Below are 17,942 nucleotides of genomic sequence, written 5' to 3'. Positions count from 1 at the left end.
CATTCAATTTATTATCTTACCCTTTAATTGAGTAACAAATTGGAGAAGAGGAAAGGTTAGGTAGTTTAGAGAGTCGGTAGGCATTTAAAAAATAAATAAAGAAATGAAAGGACTCTTGTCTGTAACACCTTCTCAAGAAAACCAAAAGTTTTAAATATTAAAAGTTGCCATCAACATTCTCTTTATTCTTCCTATTTTTCATTTTTTATTTTATTATAAATAAGTATGGGAAGACATTACAACTCTTTATAAAAAATGTGGAAAGGTATTTTGGTAATCCAACTTTTAACTGGGAGATTTCGCAATTATAATATAGTATGACGATGATATGATGATTAAAAGTTGAATTGATTAATATTTTTTACTACAACTACTCAATTATTTGTTAGGGGTTTTATTTAATAAACTGCTGTTAACAAATGTTTATTTTATCGGATGTTCAAAATATTTTGAAAATTCAACCATCTAATTAGTAGTCTTTTTGTTCTAAGGCTGAAATTAGCAATGGATTATGATCCATCGGATGAGAAAAAGTTTATTGATGATGCAAAAGCTGGTGTTAAGGGACTTGTTGATTCTGGAGTAGTTGAGATTCCAAGAATTTTCATTAGGCCACCTCATGAACTTGCTGAGGAGTTGAATATGTGCAAGTCAACTCAACAGGTTCCAGTCGTGGATCTAAGTGGCATACATGTTGAAGATGGGCGTAAGAAGATTGTTGATGGAATAAGGGAAGCATGTGAGAAATGGGGCCTTTTCCAACTGATAAATCATGGAATTCCTTCTAGTGTTTTGGAAGGAATGATCGATGGGACTCGTAAATTTCATGAACAAGATGTTGAAGTGAAGAAAGAGTACTATTCGTCTGATCCAACAGCCAGACAAGTTAGATATGAGAGCAATCTTCTTCAGTACAAAACAAAAGGATTGACTTCAAACTGGAAGGATACATTATACATCTCTGAGCTAGTTTCTGGTCACATTGAACCTGAAGAAATACCACAAGTTTGCAGGTAACTCTGTATTTTCTGCACTTGAATTTCAATTCTATATCTGTCCTGTTTGATGCGTACACGGTGTTGAAGTTTTGTATTAAATCTAAGAATTTATTGAGTAGAGGTCACTGCCTCAGTACAGTGTTCTATCTTCATTTCTAGTTGATATATGGATACATGATGCCAGTAGCGGATCTAGAATATAACTTAGGGTCACGGGAACTTAGTACCTTTTGCCCAAACCTTGTATATAAATATTTGACTGTGCATATCAACCTTGTCCTCATGTAGTAATCTCTGATTTTTTCCTAATGTCCAGGAAAACATTTGTTGAGTACATAAATCATGTTGTAAAACTAGAAGATATTCTTCTTGGCTTACTATCAGAAGCTCTCGGGCTAAAGACAAACCACTTAAAAGCCACTGAATGTGACAAAAGACAGTTAATGGTATGCCATTACTACCCGGCATGCCCACAGCCAGAGCTAACTCTTGGTACCGAGAAGCATACTGATCCTGTTTTCGTTACCATTCTGCTTCAAGATCAGAATGGTGGGCTCCAAGTCATGTGTGATAACCAATGGGCAGATGTTACACCGATTGAACATGGTCTGGTTGTTAATATTGGTGACCTTCTTCAGGTTTGCAACAAAACACAACTTTTTGTTCTCATTTTTTCATAAACTGTTACTCATCTCAAACTGATTTTGTAACAGATCCTATCAAATGACAAGTTTGTGAGTGCAATTCATAGAGTTGTAGCAAATAAGGTAGCAGAACCAAGGATTTCAGTGATATTCTTCTTCAGTGGAGTTTCTACACCTCCAAAGATGTTTGGTCCAATCAAAGAGCTCATATCAGAAGAAAACCCCCCACTATATAAACAAGTTCTAGTAGTTGATTATGTCTCAAATTTTTTGTCCAAGCCACTTGATAAGACTAGTCTTGATCTTGTCAGACTCTGAAGAATCGCTACGCGAAAATGACCATAAACCATCACAAAAGCCTATCATCATTCATACAGAACTATGTCATAGTTTGTGATTTGCTGTAAAATAATGTTCATTTTCATGTTGAAGGAACTATTGAAAGTAATAGTGCTTTGAACTTTTATGTGAAACTTTATCACAATGTATTGGAGTTCCTCCTAGTTGTACTAGTAAAATTGGGTAAAGCATACGATTCTATACTCAGGGGGACTCGAACCCGAGACCTCTTGGTTAAAGATGAAAGAGTACTTACCACTTCACCACAACCCTTGTTGGTCTTGCTCATCATTCATTATCCCAACAGTTATACATGAGTTTTTCACTCTCCTCTCATACACGGTTTTAAACATATTCACTCCGTCCCTATTTACTTGTCAAATATTTCCTTATTTGATTTTCCTTTTTACTTGTCATTTTTGACAAATCAAGGAAGGTCAATTTTTTTCTTCCTATTGTACCTCTCAATTTATTAATATTGAGTTAATGAATCAATTAATAGGGATAAAATGATACTCACTATATCAATCATTGTTATTATTCTTAGGGCAAATTACAGAAATCACATACTTTTAAGGCAAAATTACAATCTATCTTTTAAAAGTTTATAATTACAGAAATCCCTCAAACGGATACAATAATATAAGAGCTGACACATTAATCTGATGCGCAAGATACATTAATCGTTAAGTAAGATACATTACATTTTATACATGATACACTAATCTGATGCGCGAGATACAATAATATAAGCGTTGATACATTAATCTGATGCGCGAGATATAATAATATAAGCGTTGACACATTAATCTGATGCGCGAGATACACTAATCTGATGCAAGAAAATGAGGGATTTTGCAGATTTCTAAAACTTATAGGGGATAATGGTAATAAGTAAACTAAAAGGTGAATTTCTGTAAATTTTCCTTTAATAAGCGTGTCTAGTCAAAATTTGCCAAGTAAAAAGGGACGGAGGGGGTATTTTTCTATCTCACTTCATGGTTATTGACTTATATTGCTATTACGTATCAATAATTGCTGCTAAATTAATTTGGAGCAAGACATTATTTTCTTCCTTTTATCTTCGTGTAACTTACCATCCAAAAAATAATTTAAATAATAATATTTAATTAAATATATATTTAATTTAGTGTAGGACTAAATGGTAATTCAACTTTACACTTTGAAACTTCTCACTTTCAATAATACTAGTCTTTGTACCCCATACCTCAATAAATAAAAACTCTTATAAAGTTAAATAAATATTATTTTAAAATGTAATATCAACTTAACCTCGGTGAATCCATCTTACTATTTTCTTCCTTTGAAAACAAGGGTGAAATTATAACATTATAATATTAGATCGGTCTTGTGCGTAACTTTAAAACAATGAACCAAACCTTCCAAATATAATTTTTAAAAAAGCACAAAAATGTCGAATCAAATGAATTTGATTCATTTAATATAAGGTAATTAGACTTAGTCATGGTAGGACAACGTAGAAGTCATACTTGATATTTCTAACCTTATGAATTCATCTTCCTCAAAATTCTTTTTGGTGTTTCTAAATAAAGTGAAGATGTCAAACTTGATAACACTCTATTGTTAATCTCATATCATAGATAGACTAATTTGAAAAAAAAAAATATTAATGATCAAAATAGAAGATGGAAAAAGAGGAGAAAAGAAGGAACTTTACCATAGGGGAGTACGTAGAACTGCTAGTGGAAGAACCCAAGATGACAAATTCGTATTTGGTGATGGTATATATTGATTTAGCTGCAACTCTTCATATTTTTTAATTTAAGATTAAAAGGGGGAAAACCTTAATTCATGTACTTATTTAAGAACAATTATTCAGTTTTAATTAGTTTACCAATTACATATGACTCTAAAATTCTAGAAATTCTAATTGACTCTTGTTCTTCTACATAACCTATCTAATAAATAACTTACCATTCAAAAATAATTAAAATAATATTATTTAATATTTAATTAACTAGATGTTTAATTTAGCTTAGGGGTAAAATGGCAATCCAACTTTTCATCTTTGGAGCTTCCCACTTTTAATAATACTAGGTTTTTGACACGTTTGTTGCACGTGATTACCAATTTCAAAATATATGTTATAGTAAATAGTATTGTTTATTTAAGCGAAGATTTGAATAATACTTAGCAAAAAATAATATTGCAGATTCTTTTGTGAATGTTCAACGTGGATCGTCATATATATCTCTTATTCACGCAAACCTATGAAGATGGTCAATGAAATTTTTTATTAGTTAAATGCAAAAATGTATATATTTATTTCAATTTAATGAGGTTCAATCATGTAATTAGTCTTATCTCACTAATATTACCCTATAGACAATATTTGCTTTGTATTTTTCTTGTCATCTAACCATATGTTTAAATAAAAAAACTCAGAACATTTTAAAATAATATATTTTGAAGTTAGAAGATCCTGTTAACTTGATAATACATTTGTGAAATATAATACTTTATTTTAAATACAAATATCTACCCAAATATAAATATATATTTGCATTAATGAAAATATTTATCTAATAAAATTAACTATTAAATAAATAATAAAAATTAAACTAATACAAACTTCAACTGGCATTATTAGTAGTCATATAAACTTTTCTTTGTCTAAAATATTGAAATATTAAGAAATAGTAAATAAGTAAAACAAAAGGGCAATATTTATATAGTAATAACTATTTTGAAGCAAACTTCATGAGAGTCTAGATCACATAAGTAGCATTGATAAATAAAATCAATATTTTGTCTTGAGCATCAAAAATAAATCGTGACAATTCTCTAAATTTTGGAAAAGATATTCAGAAGCATATATCTATATCACAAGAGAAATTGTTAACAAAAAAATGAATTTAGGCTACATCATGTTAACTTCATATATTGGAACATTACATACTAATATATATATTAAGGAAAAAAATAAGTATTATATCATCAAAATTATTTTCCTCAAGTACTCGAGGTTATGAAATATACCCTCTTAGGATAGAACGACTCATATTCCGCTAAACTTCGAACTCACTCAAAGATAATAAATCACACAAAAAAATTAAAATGCAAGAAGAAGAAGAGTAGAAGATTAAAAAAATTGTGGTTGAAAAATGAGAGGAAACCCTTCTATTTATAGTCAACAAAGGATAGTTTGAACAAATTTTTTTGTGTATTATCTGAAAAGTCATGTCCTTTTTAAAAAGTCATGACCCTTTGGAAAAGTTGCAACTTATTGAAAAAGTCACGGCTCTTTGGAAAAGTCACAACTTATTGAAAAAGTCACAACTTATCGAAAAAGTCACAACTCATCGAAAAAGTCACAACCTAAGTTAGGGATATTATAGTAATTTAACATTCAAGTTAGGAGTTCATGATTTTAAGGTAATATAGAATAGATATAGATATGATATATGATATGATGATGATATGATTAAGTTACACGAACATTCCTTTGGATAGGATTTTCATTATATAAGGGATTGAAATGTTTGATTTTGAAAAGTAAGTATAACATTAATAATGTATTTGTATTGGATTTGCGTAATATGGGGTGGATTTGTAATTGAGTCATATTGTAGGGGCATTTAGTGTAATTTACACCTAACTTATACCAATTAACAACCATGTTTCATTTAGTTTTCGGACGCTACATTCAATGATTTTCATTAAATATACACACGAAAAGGTTAAAGGAGGTTTAAAATCTACTATATATATATATAATAAAAAATAATTTTAATCATGTATAAACGATGTAATTTTTCTTTGAAGGAGCTTTGAATGAACCCCTCCATCCTTGCTAGCTCCACCTCTGTCTACATTCATTACCAACAAAAATTATAGACGGATGGTAAGTACTTTTTTAATCTTTTAAGATATTTCAGGTTTGAGTTCTAATATTAGAGAGTCACCTTTGATAGTGCGAGTCTTAGTGGGACCAAAGTTAATCTAAATTAGTGGGACTCTAACAGATTTGACAAAATTGATCTTTATGTGACAACTATAAGAGATACCTTCTCTGTTTTAATTTGTTTGTCTAACTTTTTTTTTTCTAATTTTTTATTTTAATGTATTTCATTTATTTTTCTTTTTGACAACTCTTTAGTTTTAACTTTTCACGTGATATGTTTATGACCACAAGATTAAAAGGCATTTTAGTACATATACTATACCAAATATGATCTTTAACGACAATAGCTTAATAGCTGCGAAATATATTTTTTAGAGGTAATTAGCACTCTATGCAAATGTCCCTAAAGTCTATAGCGATGTTGGATCCAACAACAATTAACTAATGTCTGTAAGATTTAGCTCTTTTTGTTAATATGTATATATTTATCGCCGCTAAAAGCTATTTTTTGTAGTGATAGTGTTCTTTAATTTTTTAAGGCATAATACATAAACATGACTCTTAACTTGGTTTCAGCGGACAATTATGCCCTCCAACTTTGAGTGTGGACAAGTAGACACTTAAACTTGTATAAAATTGAATAAGTAGACACACGTGTCCTACATGGCATAATACATATAGGATGCCACATAAGACACAAAATTACCATGTAGGGTGTCATGTAGGAGTTATGACGAATGTGTCTATTTGTTCAATTTTATGCAAGTTTAAGTGTCTATTTGTGCACACCCAAAGTTAAAGGTCATAGTTGTCGACTGAAGTCAAGTTAAGGGTCACATTTATGTAGGGAATATTTCATTTGAAAAATTGCATTTGTAAGCATGTGTTGTCTTTAACTAACTATTTCCTGAGAAAAAAAGTAGATTTTTTGAAAATAAGAACAACTATGTCTGTTGCTGAAGATTCTCAAGCTGAATTAGCAATGGATTATGATCGATCGAAGGAGATAAAGGCTTTTGATGATACAAAAGCCGGTGTTAAGGGACTAGTTGATGCTGGAATTGTGGAAATTCCAAGAATGTTCATTAGGCCAACTGATGAACCTGCTGAGGTGTTGATTCAGGGGATGTCAACTCTACAGGTTCCCGTGATTGATATCAGTGGCTTAGAAGTTGAAGATGCGCGTAAGAAGATTGTCGATGAAATAAGGGAAGCATCAGAGAAGTGGGGCTTTTTCCAACTGATAAATCATGGGGTTCCCTCAAGTGTTTTGGAAGGAATGATTGATGGGACTCGTAAATATACTGTGTTCTTAGCTTTGCAGAAAAACTAATATGTGATGCAGTGGTGTTGCTTGTTCCTTATGAGTGTTCCGTGTTCGTGTTCCCCTCTTCTCTTCATTCCCTTTATCTGCGGAAAAAGATCAAAAATACCCTGAACTATTGCAAAAGGTTTAAATATACACTTTGTTCATCTGTTTTGCTAAAAATATCCTATGATATATTTTTGGCAACCAGTTGACTTATAAAAACAGATGGGATATAGAATAAGAATATGATATATTCATAAATAATTCTTTCATCCTTCATTCAATTTATTATCTTACCCTTTAATTGAGTACTTGACAAATTGGAGAAGAGGAAAGGTTAGGTAGTTTAGAGAGTCAGTAGGCATTTTAAAAAATAAATAAAGAAATGAAAGGACTATTGTCTGTAACACCTTCCCAAAGAAAACCAAAAATTGCCATGAACATTCTCTTTAGTCTTCCAATTTCACATTTATCAAAATAATTTAAAGCTTAATAAGTATTGGAAGACATTACAACCCTTTATTAAAAAATCTCATTTTTTTTGGTGGAAGGGTATTGTTCCCGGTGACTTAATCTGCTCAACAAAGACAGAAGCTAAGAAGAAGGCGGTTGATTTGTCTTTCGATCAGAACATAAGCCCAACTATATTATTGAACAATTTCCTTGTAAATACATATACATGTACAGATATTTTAGAGCTATGGAAATAGTACATGTGCTATTTTTATGCTATGTACTAGGTAGGTACATTAGTTTATTTTATTACCATTCAATCCCTAGAAAGTTCCTATAAATTTTGTTGTACAGCAGCTTTGTAGTCCCCAAGTTGAAGAAATACAAAATCCAGAAAATTTCTCACGATCCTTTCTAGTAAATTTCTTTCAATATTTTGGTAATCTAGCTTTTAACTTAGAGGTTTCGCATTTATAATATAGAATGATGATGTATTATCTATATCTATATTATATTAAAATCACGAAGGTCGTTAATGAACGTACACAAGCTTTCATTTCATGTTGTAGCTGAGTAAAAATCAAAAGTCTCTCTTTTCTTTCCTTGTCTGAAGAAACTTGTGCCTACCTTGAAAATTCAACCATCTTATTAGTACTCTCTTTGTTCTCAGGCTAAATGGATTTTGATCCATCGGATGAGAAAAAGGCTATTGATGATGCAAAAGCTGGTGTTAAGGGACTTGTTGATTCTGGAATAGTTGAGATTCCAAGAATTTTCATTAGGCCACCTCATGAACTTGCTGAGGAGTTGAATATGTGCAAGTCAACTCAACAGGTTCCGGTCGTGGATCTAAGTGGCATACACATTGAAGATGGGCGTAAGAAGATTGTTGATGAAATAAGGGAAGCATGTGAGAAATGGGGCCTTTTCCAACTGATAAATCATGGGATTCCTTCAAGTGTTTTGGAAGGAATGATCGATGGGACTCGTAAATTTCATGAACAAGATGTTGAAGTGAAGAAAGAGTACTATTCATCTGATCCAACAGCCAGACAAGTTAGATATGATAGCAATCTCCATGTGTTCAAAACAAAAGGATTGACTTCAAGCTGGAAGGATACATTATACATCACTGAGCTAGTTTCTGGTTACATTGAACCAGAAGAAATACCAGAAGTTTGCAGGTAACTCTGTGTTTTCTGCATTTGAATTTCAATTCCATATCTGTCCTGTTTGATGCCTCAGTACAGTGTTTTATCTTTATTTCTAGTTGATATGTGGATACATGTTGCCAGTAGCGGATCTAGAGTATAACTTAAGGGGTCACAGGAACTTAGTACCTTTTGCCCAAACCTTGTATATAAATATTTGACTGTGAATCCAATTAATATGCATATCAACCTTGTCCTCATGTAGTAATCTTTGATTTTTTCCTTATGTCCAGGAAAACATCCCTTGAGTACATAAATCATGTCGTAAAACTAGAAGATATTCTTCTTGGCTTACTATCAGAAGCTCTCGGGCTAAAGACAAACCACTTAAAAGCCACTGAATGTGACAAAAAACAGTTAATGGTATGCCATTACTACCCGGCATGCCCACAGCCAGAGCTAACTCTTGGTACCGACAAGCATACAGATCCTGTTTTCCTTACCATTGTGCTTCAGGATCAGAGTGGTGGGCTCCAAGTCATGTGTGATAACCAATGGGCGGATGTTACACCGATTGAACATGGTTTGGTTGTTAATATTGGTGACCTTCTACAGGTTTGCAACAAAACACAACTTTTTTTGTTCTGATTTTTTCACAAATTGAAATTCATCTCAATCTGATTTTTTCACAGATCCTTTCAAATGACAAGTTTGTGAGTGCAATTCATAGAGTTGTTGTGAAAAATGTAGGACCAAGGATTTCAGTAGCGTGCTTCTTCAACGGAGTTTCTACCCCTCCGAAGCTGTATGGTCCAATCAAAGAGCTCATATCTGAAGAAAACCCCCCTTTATATAAAGATTTTCCATTAGTTGATTATGTCACCAAGTTTTTGTCCAAGCCTCTTGATAAGACTGGCCTTGATCTTTTCAGACTATGAAGAGAGATCGACCATCACATCGCCAAGCAGCAGCTAAAAATTAAAATCACCATAAACTATACACTAATTTTTTTTTTAACAATGTCTGCTGTTTATTTTCAAATGAAGGGATAAATCTCAAGAGCATACTCCCTTATGTATCCTTCATTTTGTTCCTCTAATAATGTATGCACTATCAGATCAGTAAAAAACTTATCCCAATTGCTAATGGGTTCCCATCTTTATTTAGTGTTATTATACTAAATATGATTTTATATTACACAAGCATCTTACTTAAATCCCAAAGACACACAACACAAGTACCCCTTCTTGTGTGTGTACCTTGATTAATTGTACGAGCAGTTTGCTACAATTCATGTGATATTTTTTAAAATGTCCCTAACAAATGCGACTCCGTACCCAAGGGGCTCAAACTCGAGACCTCTTGGTTAAGGATAAAGAAGTACTTACCACTCCACCACAACCCTTGTTGGTCCGACTCTTCTTTCATTATCCCAACAATACATGAGTTTCTTACTTTCCTCTCATACACGGTTTTTAAACATACTCCCTCCGTCCCTATTTAATTCTCTATTAATGCAACGAAGTTGAATCATGTAAATCTAATGTCGAGGAGAAGGTGCACGGTGCACACATTAGGTTACTTTTTTTTTTTTTTGGCTAATTCATTATACAATTTAATTAATGATAAACTTTTCACTTTTAATAATATATATGATTAAATTACATGAACATTCCATTGGGTAAGATTTTCATTATATAAGGGATTTAAATGTTTGATTTTGAAAAATAAGTATAACATTAATCATCATATTACTATATTATAGAAGACTCTAGGAATGACTACCATTGTGTCAATAAGATCACTACTAATGCCCAATATATTTATAAAATATATAAGTGGGCCCCACCACCTTCCACTTAAATACTACATATTATATATTATTAATTACTATACTATAAATCACTACTAATATCCAATATATTTATCAAACTATATAAGTGGGCTCCACCACCTTCCACTTAAATACTACATATTATATATTAATTACTATACTATAAATGACTTAAATACTCCATATTATCTATTACAATAATTAACAATTATTTGACACTTTAAATTCTATCAATGTCATATAAATTAGGATAAAAAACCTAAGATATAATATTTAAATATATTTAAAAATAATATAAGTAATACTATACATTACAATAATTAACAGCTTAATTATTTAAAACTTATATAAAAAATTTAATTGACTCTCTAAATTCTATTGGTACCACATAAAATGGATTATATAATAAACATATATTGTTTGAAATTGACAAAAAAGAAACAATAAATTACAATAATTAATAAAAAAAATAGTCCACTCCAAAAAATCTATCAATTAACAACATATATTGTTTGAAATTGACGAAAAAGAAACTATAAATTACAATAATTAACAAAATAAATCTCTTGACTCCAACAAATCTATCAATTAATGCCACATAAATTGGGACATGACATATAACATATATTATTAAAAAATTAGGTTCAAAATGTACTAAAAAATACAATAATTAACAACTTAATATATTAAAGAGACATATAAAAAAGGGTTAATATTTGAAATTCTGCATCTGCCACATAAATTAGAACAAAGAGAGTAATAAATATTATTTTCAAAATTATGTTAAAAAAAAGTACTACAAATCACAATAGCTAACAATTTAAAATATTTTTAAAGTCATATAAAAATTTCAATAACTTCTCAAATTCCATAATATGACATAAATTTAAAAAAATGTGTTATAAATCATAATAAATAGTACAATATTTAAACTACTTTAAAAGCATTATAAATTGTAATAAATAATACAACAATTTAAATTACTTACAATTTAACGACTTAAATTTTTTTTTTTAAATGTATTAAAATTTTGGTTAATTGTCAAAACTTTACATGTGCCACATAAATTGGGACATGGACAGTCACACATATTTTTTTTTAAAAATTACATTAAAAGTATTCTATCAATTAACAACATATATTGTTTGAAATTGACGAAAAAGAAACTATAAATTACAATAATTAACAAAATAAATCTCTCGACTCCAACAAATCTATCAATTAATGCCACATAAATTGGGACATGGCAAATAACATATATTATTAAAAAATTAGGTTCAAAATGTACTATAAAATACAATAATTAACAACTTAATATATTAAAGAGACATATAAAAAATGGTTAATATTTGAAATTCTGCCAGTGCCACATAAATTAGAACAAACAGAGTAATAAATATTATTTTCAAAATTATGTAAAAAAAAAAGTACTACAAATCACAATAGCTAACAATTTAAAATATTTTTAAAATCATATAAAAATTTCAATAACTTCTCAAATTCCATAATATAACACTTAAATACTACATATTATATATTAATTACTATACTAAAATCACTTAAATACTCCATATTATCTATTACAATAATTAACAATTATTTGACACTTTCAATTCTATCAATGCCATATAAATTAGGATAAAAAACCTAACATATAATATTTAAATATATTTAAAAATAATATAAGTAATACTATACATTACAATAATTAACAACTTAATTATTTAAAACTTATATACAAAATTTAATTGACTCTCTAAATTCTATTGGTACCACATAAAATGGATTATATGATAAACATATATTGTTTGAAATTGACGAAAAAGAAACAATAAATTACAATAATTAATAAAATAAATAGTCGACGAAATTGACGAAAAACAAATTATAAATTACAATAATTAACAAAATAAATCTCTCGACTCCAACAAATCTATCAATTAATGCCACATAAATTGGGACATGGCAAATAACATATATTATTAAAAAATTAGGTTCAAAATGTACTATAAAATACAATAATTAACAACTTAATATATTAAAGAGACATATAAAAAATGGTTAATATTTGAAATTCTACCAGTGCCACATAAATTAGAACAAACAGAGTAATAAATATTATTTTCAAAATTATGTAAAAAAAAAAAAGTACTACAAATCACAATAGCAAACAATTTAAAATATTTTTAAAATCATAAAAAAATTTCAATAACTTCTCAAATTCCATAATATGACATAAATTTAAAAAAAATTGTTATAAATCATAATAAATAGTACAATATTTCAACTACTTTAAAAGTATTATAAATTGTAATAAATAATACAACAATTTAAATTACTTAAAATTTAACGACTTAAAAATATTTTTTTAAATGTATTAAAATTTTGGTTAATTGTCAAAACTTTACATGTGCCACATAAATTGGGACATGGAGAGTCACACATATTATTTTTTTTAAAAATTACATTAAAAGTATTCTATCAATTAACAACATATATTGTTTGAAATTGACGGAAAAAAAACTATAAATTACAATAATTAACAAAATAAATCTCTCGACTCCAACAAATCTATCAATTAATGCCATATAAATTGGGACATGGCAAATAACATATATTATTAAAAAATTAGGTTCAAAATGTACTATAAAATACAATAATTAACAACTTCATATATTAAAGAGACATATAAAAAAGGGTTAATATTTGAAATTTTGCGTGTGCCACATAAATTAGAACAAACAGAGTAATAAATATTATTTTCAAAATTATGTTAAAAAAAAGTACTACAAATCACAATAGCTAAAAATTTAAAATATTTTTAAAATCATATAGAAATTTCAATAACTTCTCAAATTCCATAATATGACATAAATTAAAATAAAAAAAAAAAAAATATATATATATATATATATATATATATATATTGGGCCCCGTGCTGGCACGGAGTCCTATATCTAGTTTATTATTATAAGTGGCAACATCACAAATGAAAAGTTGAAATACCAAAATGCCCTTGTAAAATTAAATGACTCTATTACCATTTTTAAGGTAAAAAAAATCTGATTTTCCCACTTTTAGTCATCTTTTTCACAAATTCTTTTCATTTGATTTAATAAAAAGTCCAAAAGTCCATGTAACGTGGATAAACATCTTATAAACAGAAGTTCAAAGATCACAATTGATTTCTTTTCCCATTATATTTAATTAATAACTAGATAATTATATAATAGCATATTAAATAGTTGCACCACTCATCAAAATTCGTTCCTATTCTCTTCAACCACATTAATAAACCAAGAAGACATAATTTCTCATTAAACAACAGTATAATGTCATTAGGTAAAAATCTTTTCATTTTCTCTTATTTATGTGTTATATTTAAGAATCCAAAAAGACATAATTTTACATAAAATAATATATTCAAATCAGTTCTAAGTCTTTTCACCTCTCCTAATATCTTCTATTTATATTTAAACTCTATTATCACTATGTATCTAATTGTATGAGCAGTAGAAACTGAACTTCAGTAAGGTGGAGTAGTACTTTCATTGTTCTCTTTCTTTCTTTTTTTTTATGAAAATACTTTTGTTTTATAAAGTCTTGATTTGATGTCTAATTATATAAATGCTGGAATCTGAACTTATTTAGAGGGAGTAATACTTTTATTATCTGTTTATTTATCCTTTGAAAATACTTCTATTTGATTGAACATTTATTTGATGATTTCAAATTTTCTTATATGTAATTCATTTATTTTTTGGTTGGTTCATAAGTATGTATATACACAAATTCAAAGTTATCTTTTCTTTATGCATTTATTTTTTGCACCATATAATTAATGGTTTATATTGTTTTCTTTTTTCTACCATATTGTTAATATCTCACAAGTGATTGTGTTGTATTTCACAATTCAAAATTTAAAGATGACATAATTAATAATTTTGAATGAGTCAAAGAAGACGAAGAGTACATATTCATGTCAATTAAATATTTAAACAATGATTATTTTTATAACAAATAAATTCTAATTTTTTTTAGGTGTACACTATGAACTTGATAGTGATCTACTAACCATCCTAAGGAAGATATATGTTGATCAAATTTCTCTACAACTATTACAAAACACTACTCTCCTTCGATGACAACCTCTCGATATGTATGCATCTGTTAAAAAAAATGGAGGCTACTATTCCTTAAAAAGAAGACGGAAACTTTAAGGCGTTAAATATTTTGCAACTATAGTACCGACATTTAAATTATGTGTTGTGACGTATTAAAAAAAAGTACTCTTAACAAGTTGAATAATTGATTTATTATAAGAATTGTATATTTGAAGTCGTTATAGTATTACATTTGAAATCACTTGATAACAATATTTTTGTATGATGTGCCTTGCAATGATGATAATATCAGTTGAATATAATCACCGTTCATTGATTCGAGCTTGTATTTTACACATCGTACGCTTATATATTAGAAGTGTTTATACTAAATAGCACGATATACACGTGCAACACACGTATTCGAAAACTAGTAATGTATGTGTATAGGATTTACGTAATATGGGGTGGATTTGCAGTTGAGTCATATTGTAGGGGCATTTTGTGTAATTTACTTTTTTATTATTTTAAAATAATTGAAATCTTTAACGTAACTTGTGCCAACTACCATGTTTCATTTAGTTTACGGACGCTACATTCAAAGACTTTCACTAAATATACACACGAAGATATTAAAGGGGTTTAAAATCTAATACATATGTATATAATTTTAAATATATATAAACGGTTTAATTTCCGGATACTACATACAATGATTTTCACTAAATATACATACAAAGATGTCAAAAGAGGTTTAAAATCTACTATATATATAAATAAAAAATAATTTTAATCATATATAAACGGTGTAATTCTTCATTAAAGAGCCTTCGAATGAACCCCTCGACCCTTGCTACCTCCGCCTCTGACTACATTCATTACCAACAAAAATTATAGGTGGTTGGTAAGTATTCTTTTAATCTTTGAGACTTAGTGGGACCAAACGTGAATCTAGATTAGTGGGACGCAAGGTGATAGCGGGACCAAAAAAATGCCAAACTCATTAATTTCTAACAACAGATTTGACAAACTTGATCTTTATGTGACAACCATATGAAATACTTCCTCCATTTTAATTTATTTGTTTAACTTTTTATTTTAATCTATTTCATTTGTATTTTTCTTTTTGACAACTCTTCAGTTTCAACTTTCCACGTGACATGTTTATGACATTGGATCCAACTATTTTTGCAAATATCCCTAAAGCGTATAACGATATTGGATCCAATAGTAATTAACTAATAATGATAAAGACTTTAGCACTCTTTATTTATTATTGCTAAAAACTATTTTTGTTATAGCAATATTACATATCTTTCATTTTGTTCCTCTAATAATAATAATGTATGCACTATCAGATCAGTAAAAAACTTATCCCAATTGCTAATGGTTCCCATCTTTATATAGTTATATATTTAAAAGAATTTTTAATGTAATTATAGGGTTTCGGGAAAAGTTAGTGGTTCCTAGAACCCCACACCTACTACTATAGCTCCGCCCCTGCTTACACTTTTTGCCGTGAAGATTACAGGTTCTTATGTTATAGTAAATATGATTTATATTACACAAGCTTCTTACTTAAATCCCAAAGACACACAACACAAGTACCCATTCTTGTGCGTGTACCATGATTAATTGTACGAGCAATTTGCTACAATTCATGTGATATTTTTTTAAATGTCCCTAACAAATGTGACTCCGTACCCAAGGGACTCAAACCCGAAATCTCTGGGTTAAGGATAAAGAAGTATTTATCACTCTACCATAACCCTTGTTGGTCTGACTCTTCTTTCATTATCCCAACAATACATGAGTTTCTTACACCCCTCTCATACACAGTTTTTAAACATACTCCCTCCGTCCCTATTTAATTCTCTTTTATTTTTGTGCTTTGGCTATTTAATTCACTATTAATTCTACGAAGTTGAATAATTGTAAATCTAATGTCGAGGAGAAGGTGCACGGTGCACACATTAGGTTACTTTTTTTTTTTTTTGGCTAATTCATTATACAATTTAATTAATGATAAACTTTTCACTTTGGGTAAGATTTTCATTATATAAGGGATTTAAATGTTTGATTTTGAAAAATAGGTATAACATTAATAATGTATTTGTATAGGATTTACGTAATATGGGGTGGATTTGCAGTTGAGTCATAATGTAGGGGCATTTAGTGTAATTTACTTTTTTATTATTTTAAAATAATTGAAATCTTTAACGTAACTTGTACCAACTACCATGTTTCATTTAGTTTACGGACGCTACATTCAATGACTTTCACTAAAAGGACGTTTAAAATCTAATATATATGTATATAATTTTAAATATATATAAACAATTTAGTTTCCGGACGCTACATACAATGATTTTCACTAAATATACACACAAGATGTCAAAAGAGGTTTAAAATTTAATATATATATATATAAATTAATCATGTATAAATGATGTAATTTTTCATTAAAGAGCCTTCGAATGAACCCCTCGACCCTTGTTACCTCCGCTTTTAACTACATTCATTACCAACAAAAGTTATAGACGGTTGGTAAGTATTCTTTTAATCTTTGAGACTTAATGGGACCAAAAGTGAATCTAGGTTAGTGGGACGCAAGGTGATAGCGGGACCAAAAAAATGCCAAACTAATTAATTTCTAACAACAGATTTGACAAACTTGATCTTTATGTGACAATCATAAGAAATACTTCCTCCGTTTTAATTTATTTATTTAACTTTTTTATTTTAATCTATTTCATTTGTTTTTTTCTTTTTGATAACTCTTCAGTTTCAACTTTTCACGTGACATGTTTATGACCACAAGATTAAAAGACATCTTGGTACATATACAACACCAAAAATTGTCTTCAACAATAATAGCTTAATTGTCGCTAAATATACTTTTTAGATGTAATTAACACTCTTTGCAAATATCCCTAAAGCGTATAACGATATTGGATCCCACAGTAATTAACTAATAGTGATAAAGACTTAAGCTTTATTAATGTGTATATATATTTATTGCTGCTAAAAACTATTTTTGTTATAGTAATATTACATATCTTTAGTTCAAGTTAAACTACTACATGAGGAAGTATTTCATTTGAAAATATGCATTTATAAGCATGTGTTGTCTTTAACTAACTATTTCCTGAGGAAAAAAAAGTAGTTTTCTTGAAAATAAGAACAACTATGTCTGTTGATGAAGATTCTCAAGCTGAATTAGCA

General features: G+C 28.9%; 2 protein-coding genes across 2 annotated transcripts; both read left to right on the top strand.

The window, feature by feature from the left end:
- The first annotated feature begins 504 nt into the window (after window positions 1-504).
- On the top strand, window positions 505-1,960 carry LOC125825602 (deacetoxyvindoline 4-hydroxylase-like). Its single transcript, XM_049504926.1, has 3 exons — window positions 505-1,013; window positions 1,315-1,636; window positions 1,712-1,960. Exons 1-3 carry the CDS (start codon window positions 505-507, stop codon window positions 1,958-1,960), a joined length of 1,080 nt encoding a protein of 359 aa, XP_049360883.1.
- Window positions 1,961-6,849: 4,889 nt separating this feature from the next.
- On the top strand, window positions 6,850-9,718 carry LOC125825603 (deacetoxyvindoline 4-hydroxylase-like). The gene is made up of 4 exons (XM_049504927.1): window positions 6,850-7,162; window positions 8,600-8,813; window positions 9,074-9,395; window positions 9,473-9,718. Exons 1-4 carry the CDS (start codon window positions 6,850-6,852, stop codon window positions 9,716-9,718), a joined length of 1,095 nt encoding a protein of 364 aa, XP_049360884.1.
- The last annotated feature ends 8,224 nt before the right edge of the window (window positions 9,719-17,942 follow it).

Source organism: Solanum verrucosum, unplaced genomic scaffold (genome assembly GCF_900185275.1).
Source record: "Solanum verrucosum unplaced genomic scaffold, falcon-dt-bn FXZP01000298.1, whole genome shotgun sequence".
Lineage (NCBI taxonomy): Eukaryota > Viridiplantae > Streptophyta > Magnoliopsida > Solanales > Solanaceae > Solanum > Solanum verrucosum.
This window is presented reverse-complemented; position numbering and strand designations above follow the sequence as displayed.

What these genes read in the sequence shown, in the direction of transcription:
- LOC125825602 (XM_049504926.1), top strand. Translation starts at nt 505, where the DNA reads ATGGATTATGATCCATCGGATGAGAAAAAGTTTATTGATGATGCAAAA. An exon ending in GAAATACCACAAGTTTGCAG is followed by an intron (nt 1,014 to 1,314) that starts GTAACTCTGTAT and finishes CCTAATGTCCAG; the next exon opens with GAAAACATTTGTTGAGTACA. An exon ending in ATATTGGTGACCTTCTTCAG is followed by an intron (nt 1,637 to 1,711) that starts GTTTGCAACAAA and finishes ATTTTGTAACAG; the next exon opens with ATCCTATCAAATGACAAGTT.
- LOC125825603 (XM_049504927.1), top strand. Translation starts at nt 6,850, where the DNA reads ATGGATTATGATCGATCGAAGGAGATAAAGGCTTTTGATGATACAAAA. An exon ending in AGGAATGATTGATGGGACTC is followed by an intron (nt 7,163 to 8,599) that starts GTAAATATACTG and finishes GTGTTTTGGAAG; the next exon opens with GAATGATCGATGGGACTCGT. An exon ending in ATATTGGTGACCTTCTACAG is followed by an intron (nt 9,396 to 9,472) that starts GTTTGCAACAAA and finishes ATTTTTTCACAG; the next exon opens with ATCCTTTCAAATGACAAGTT.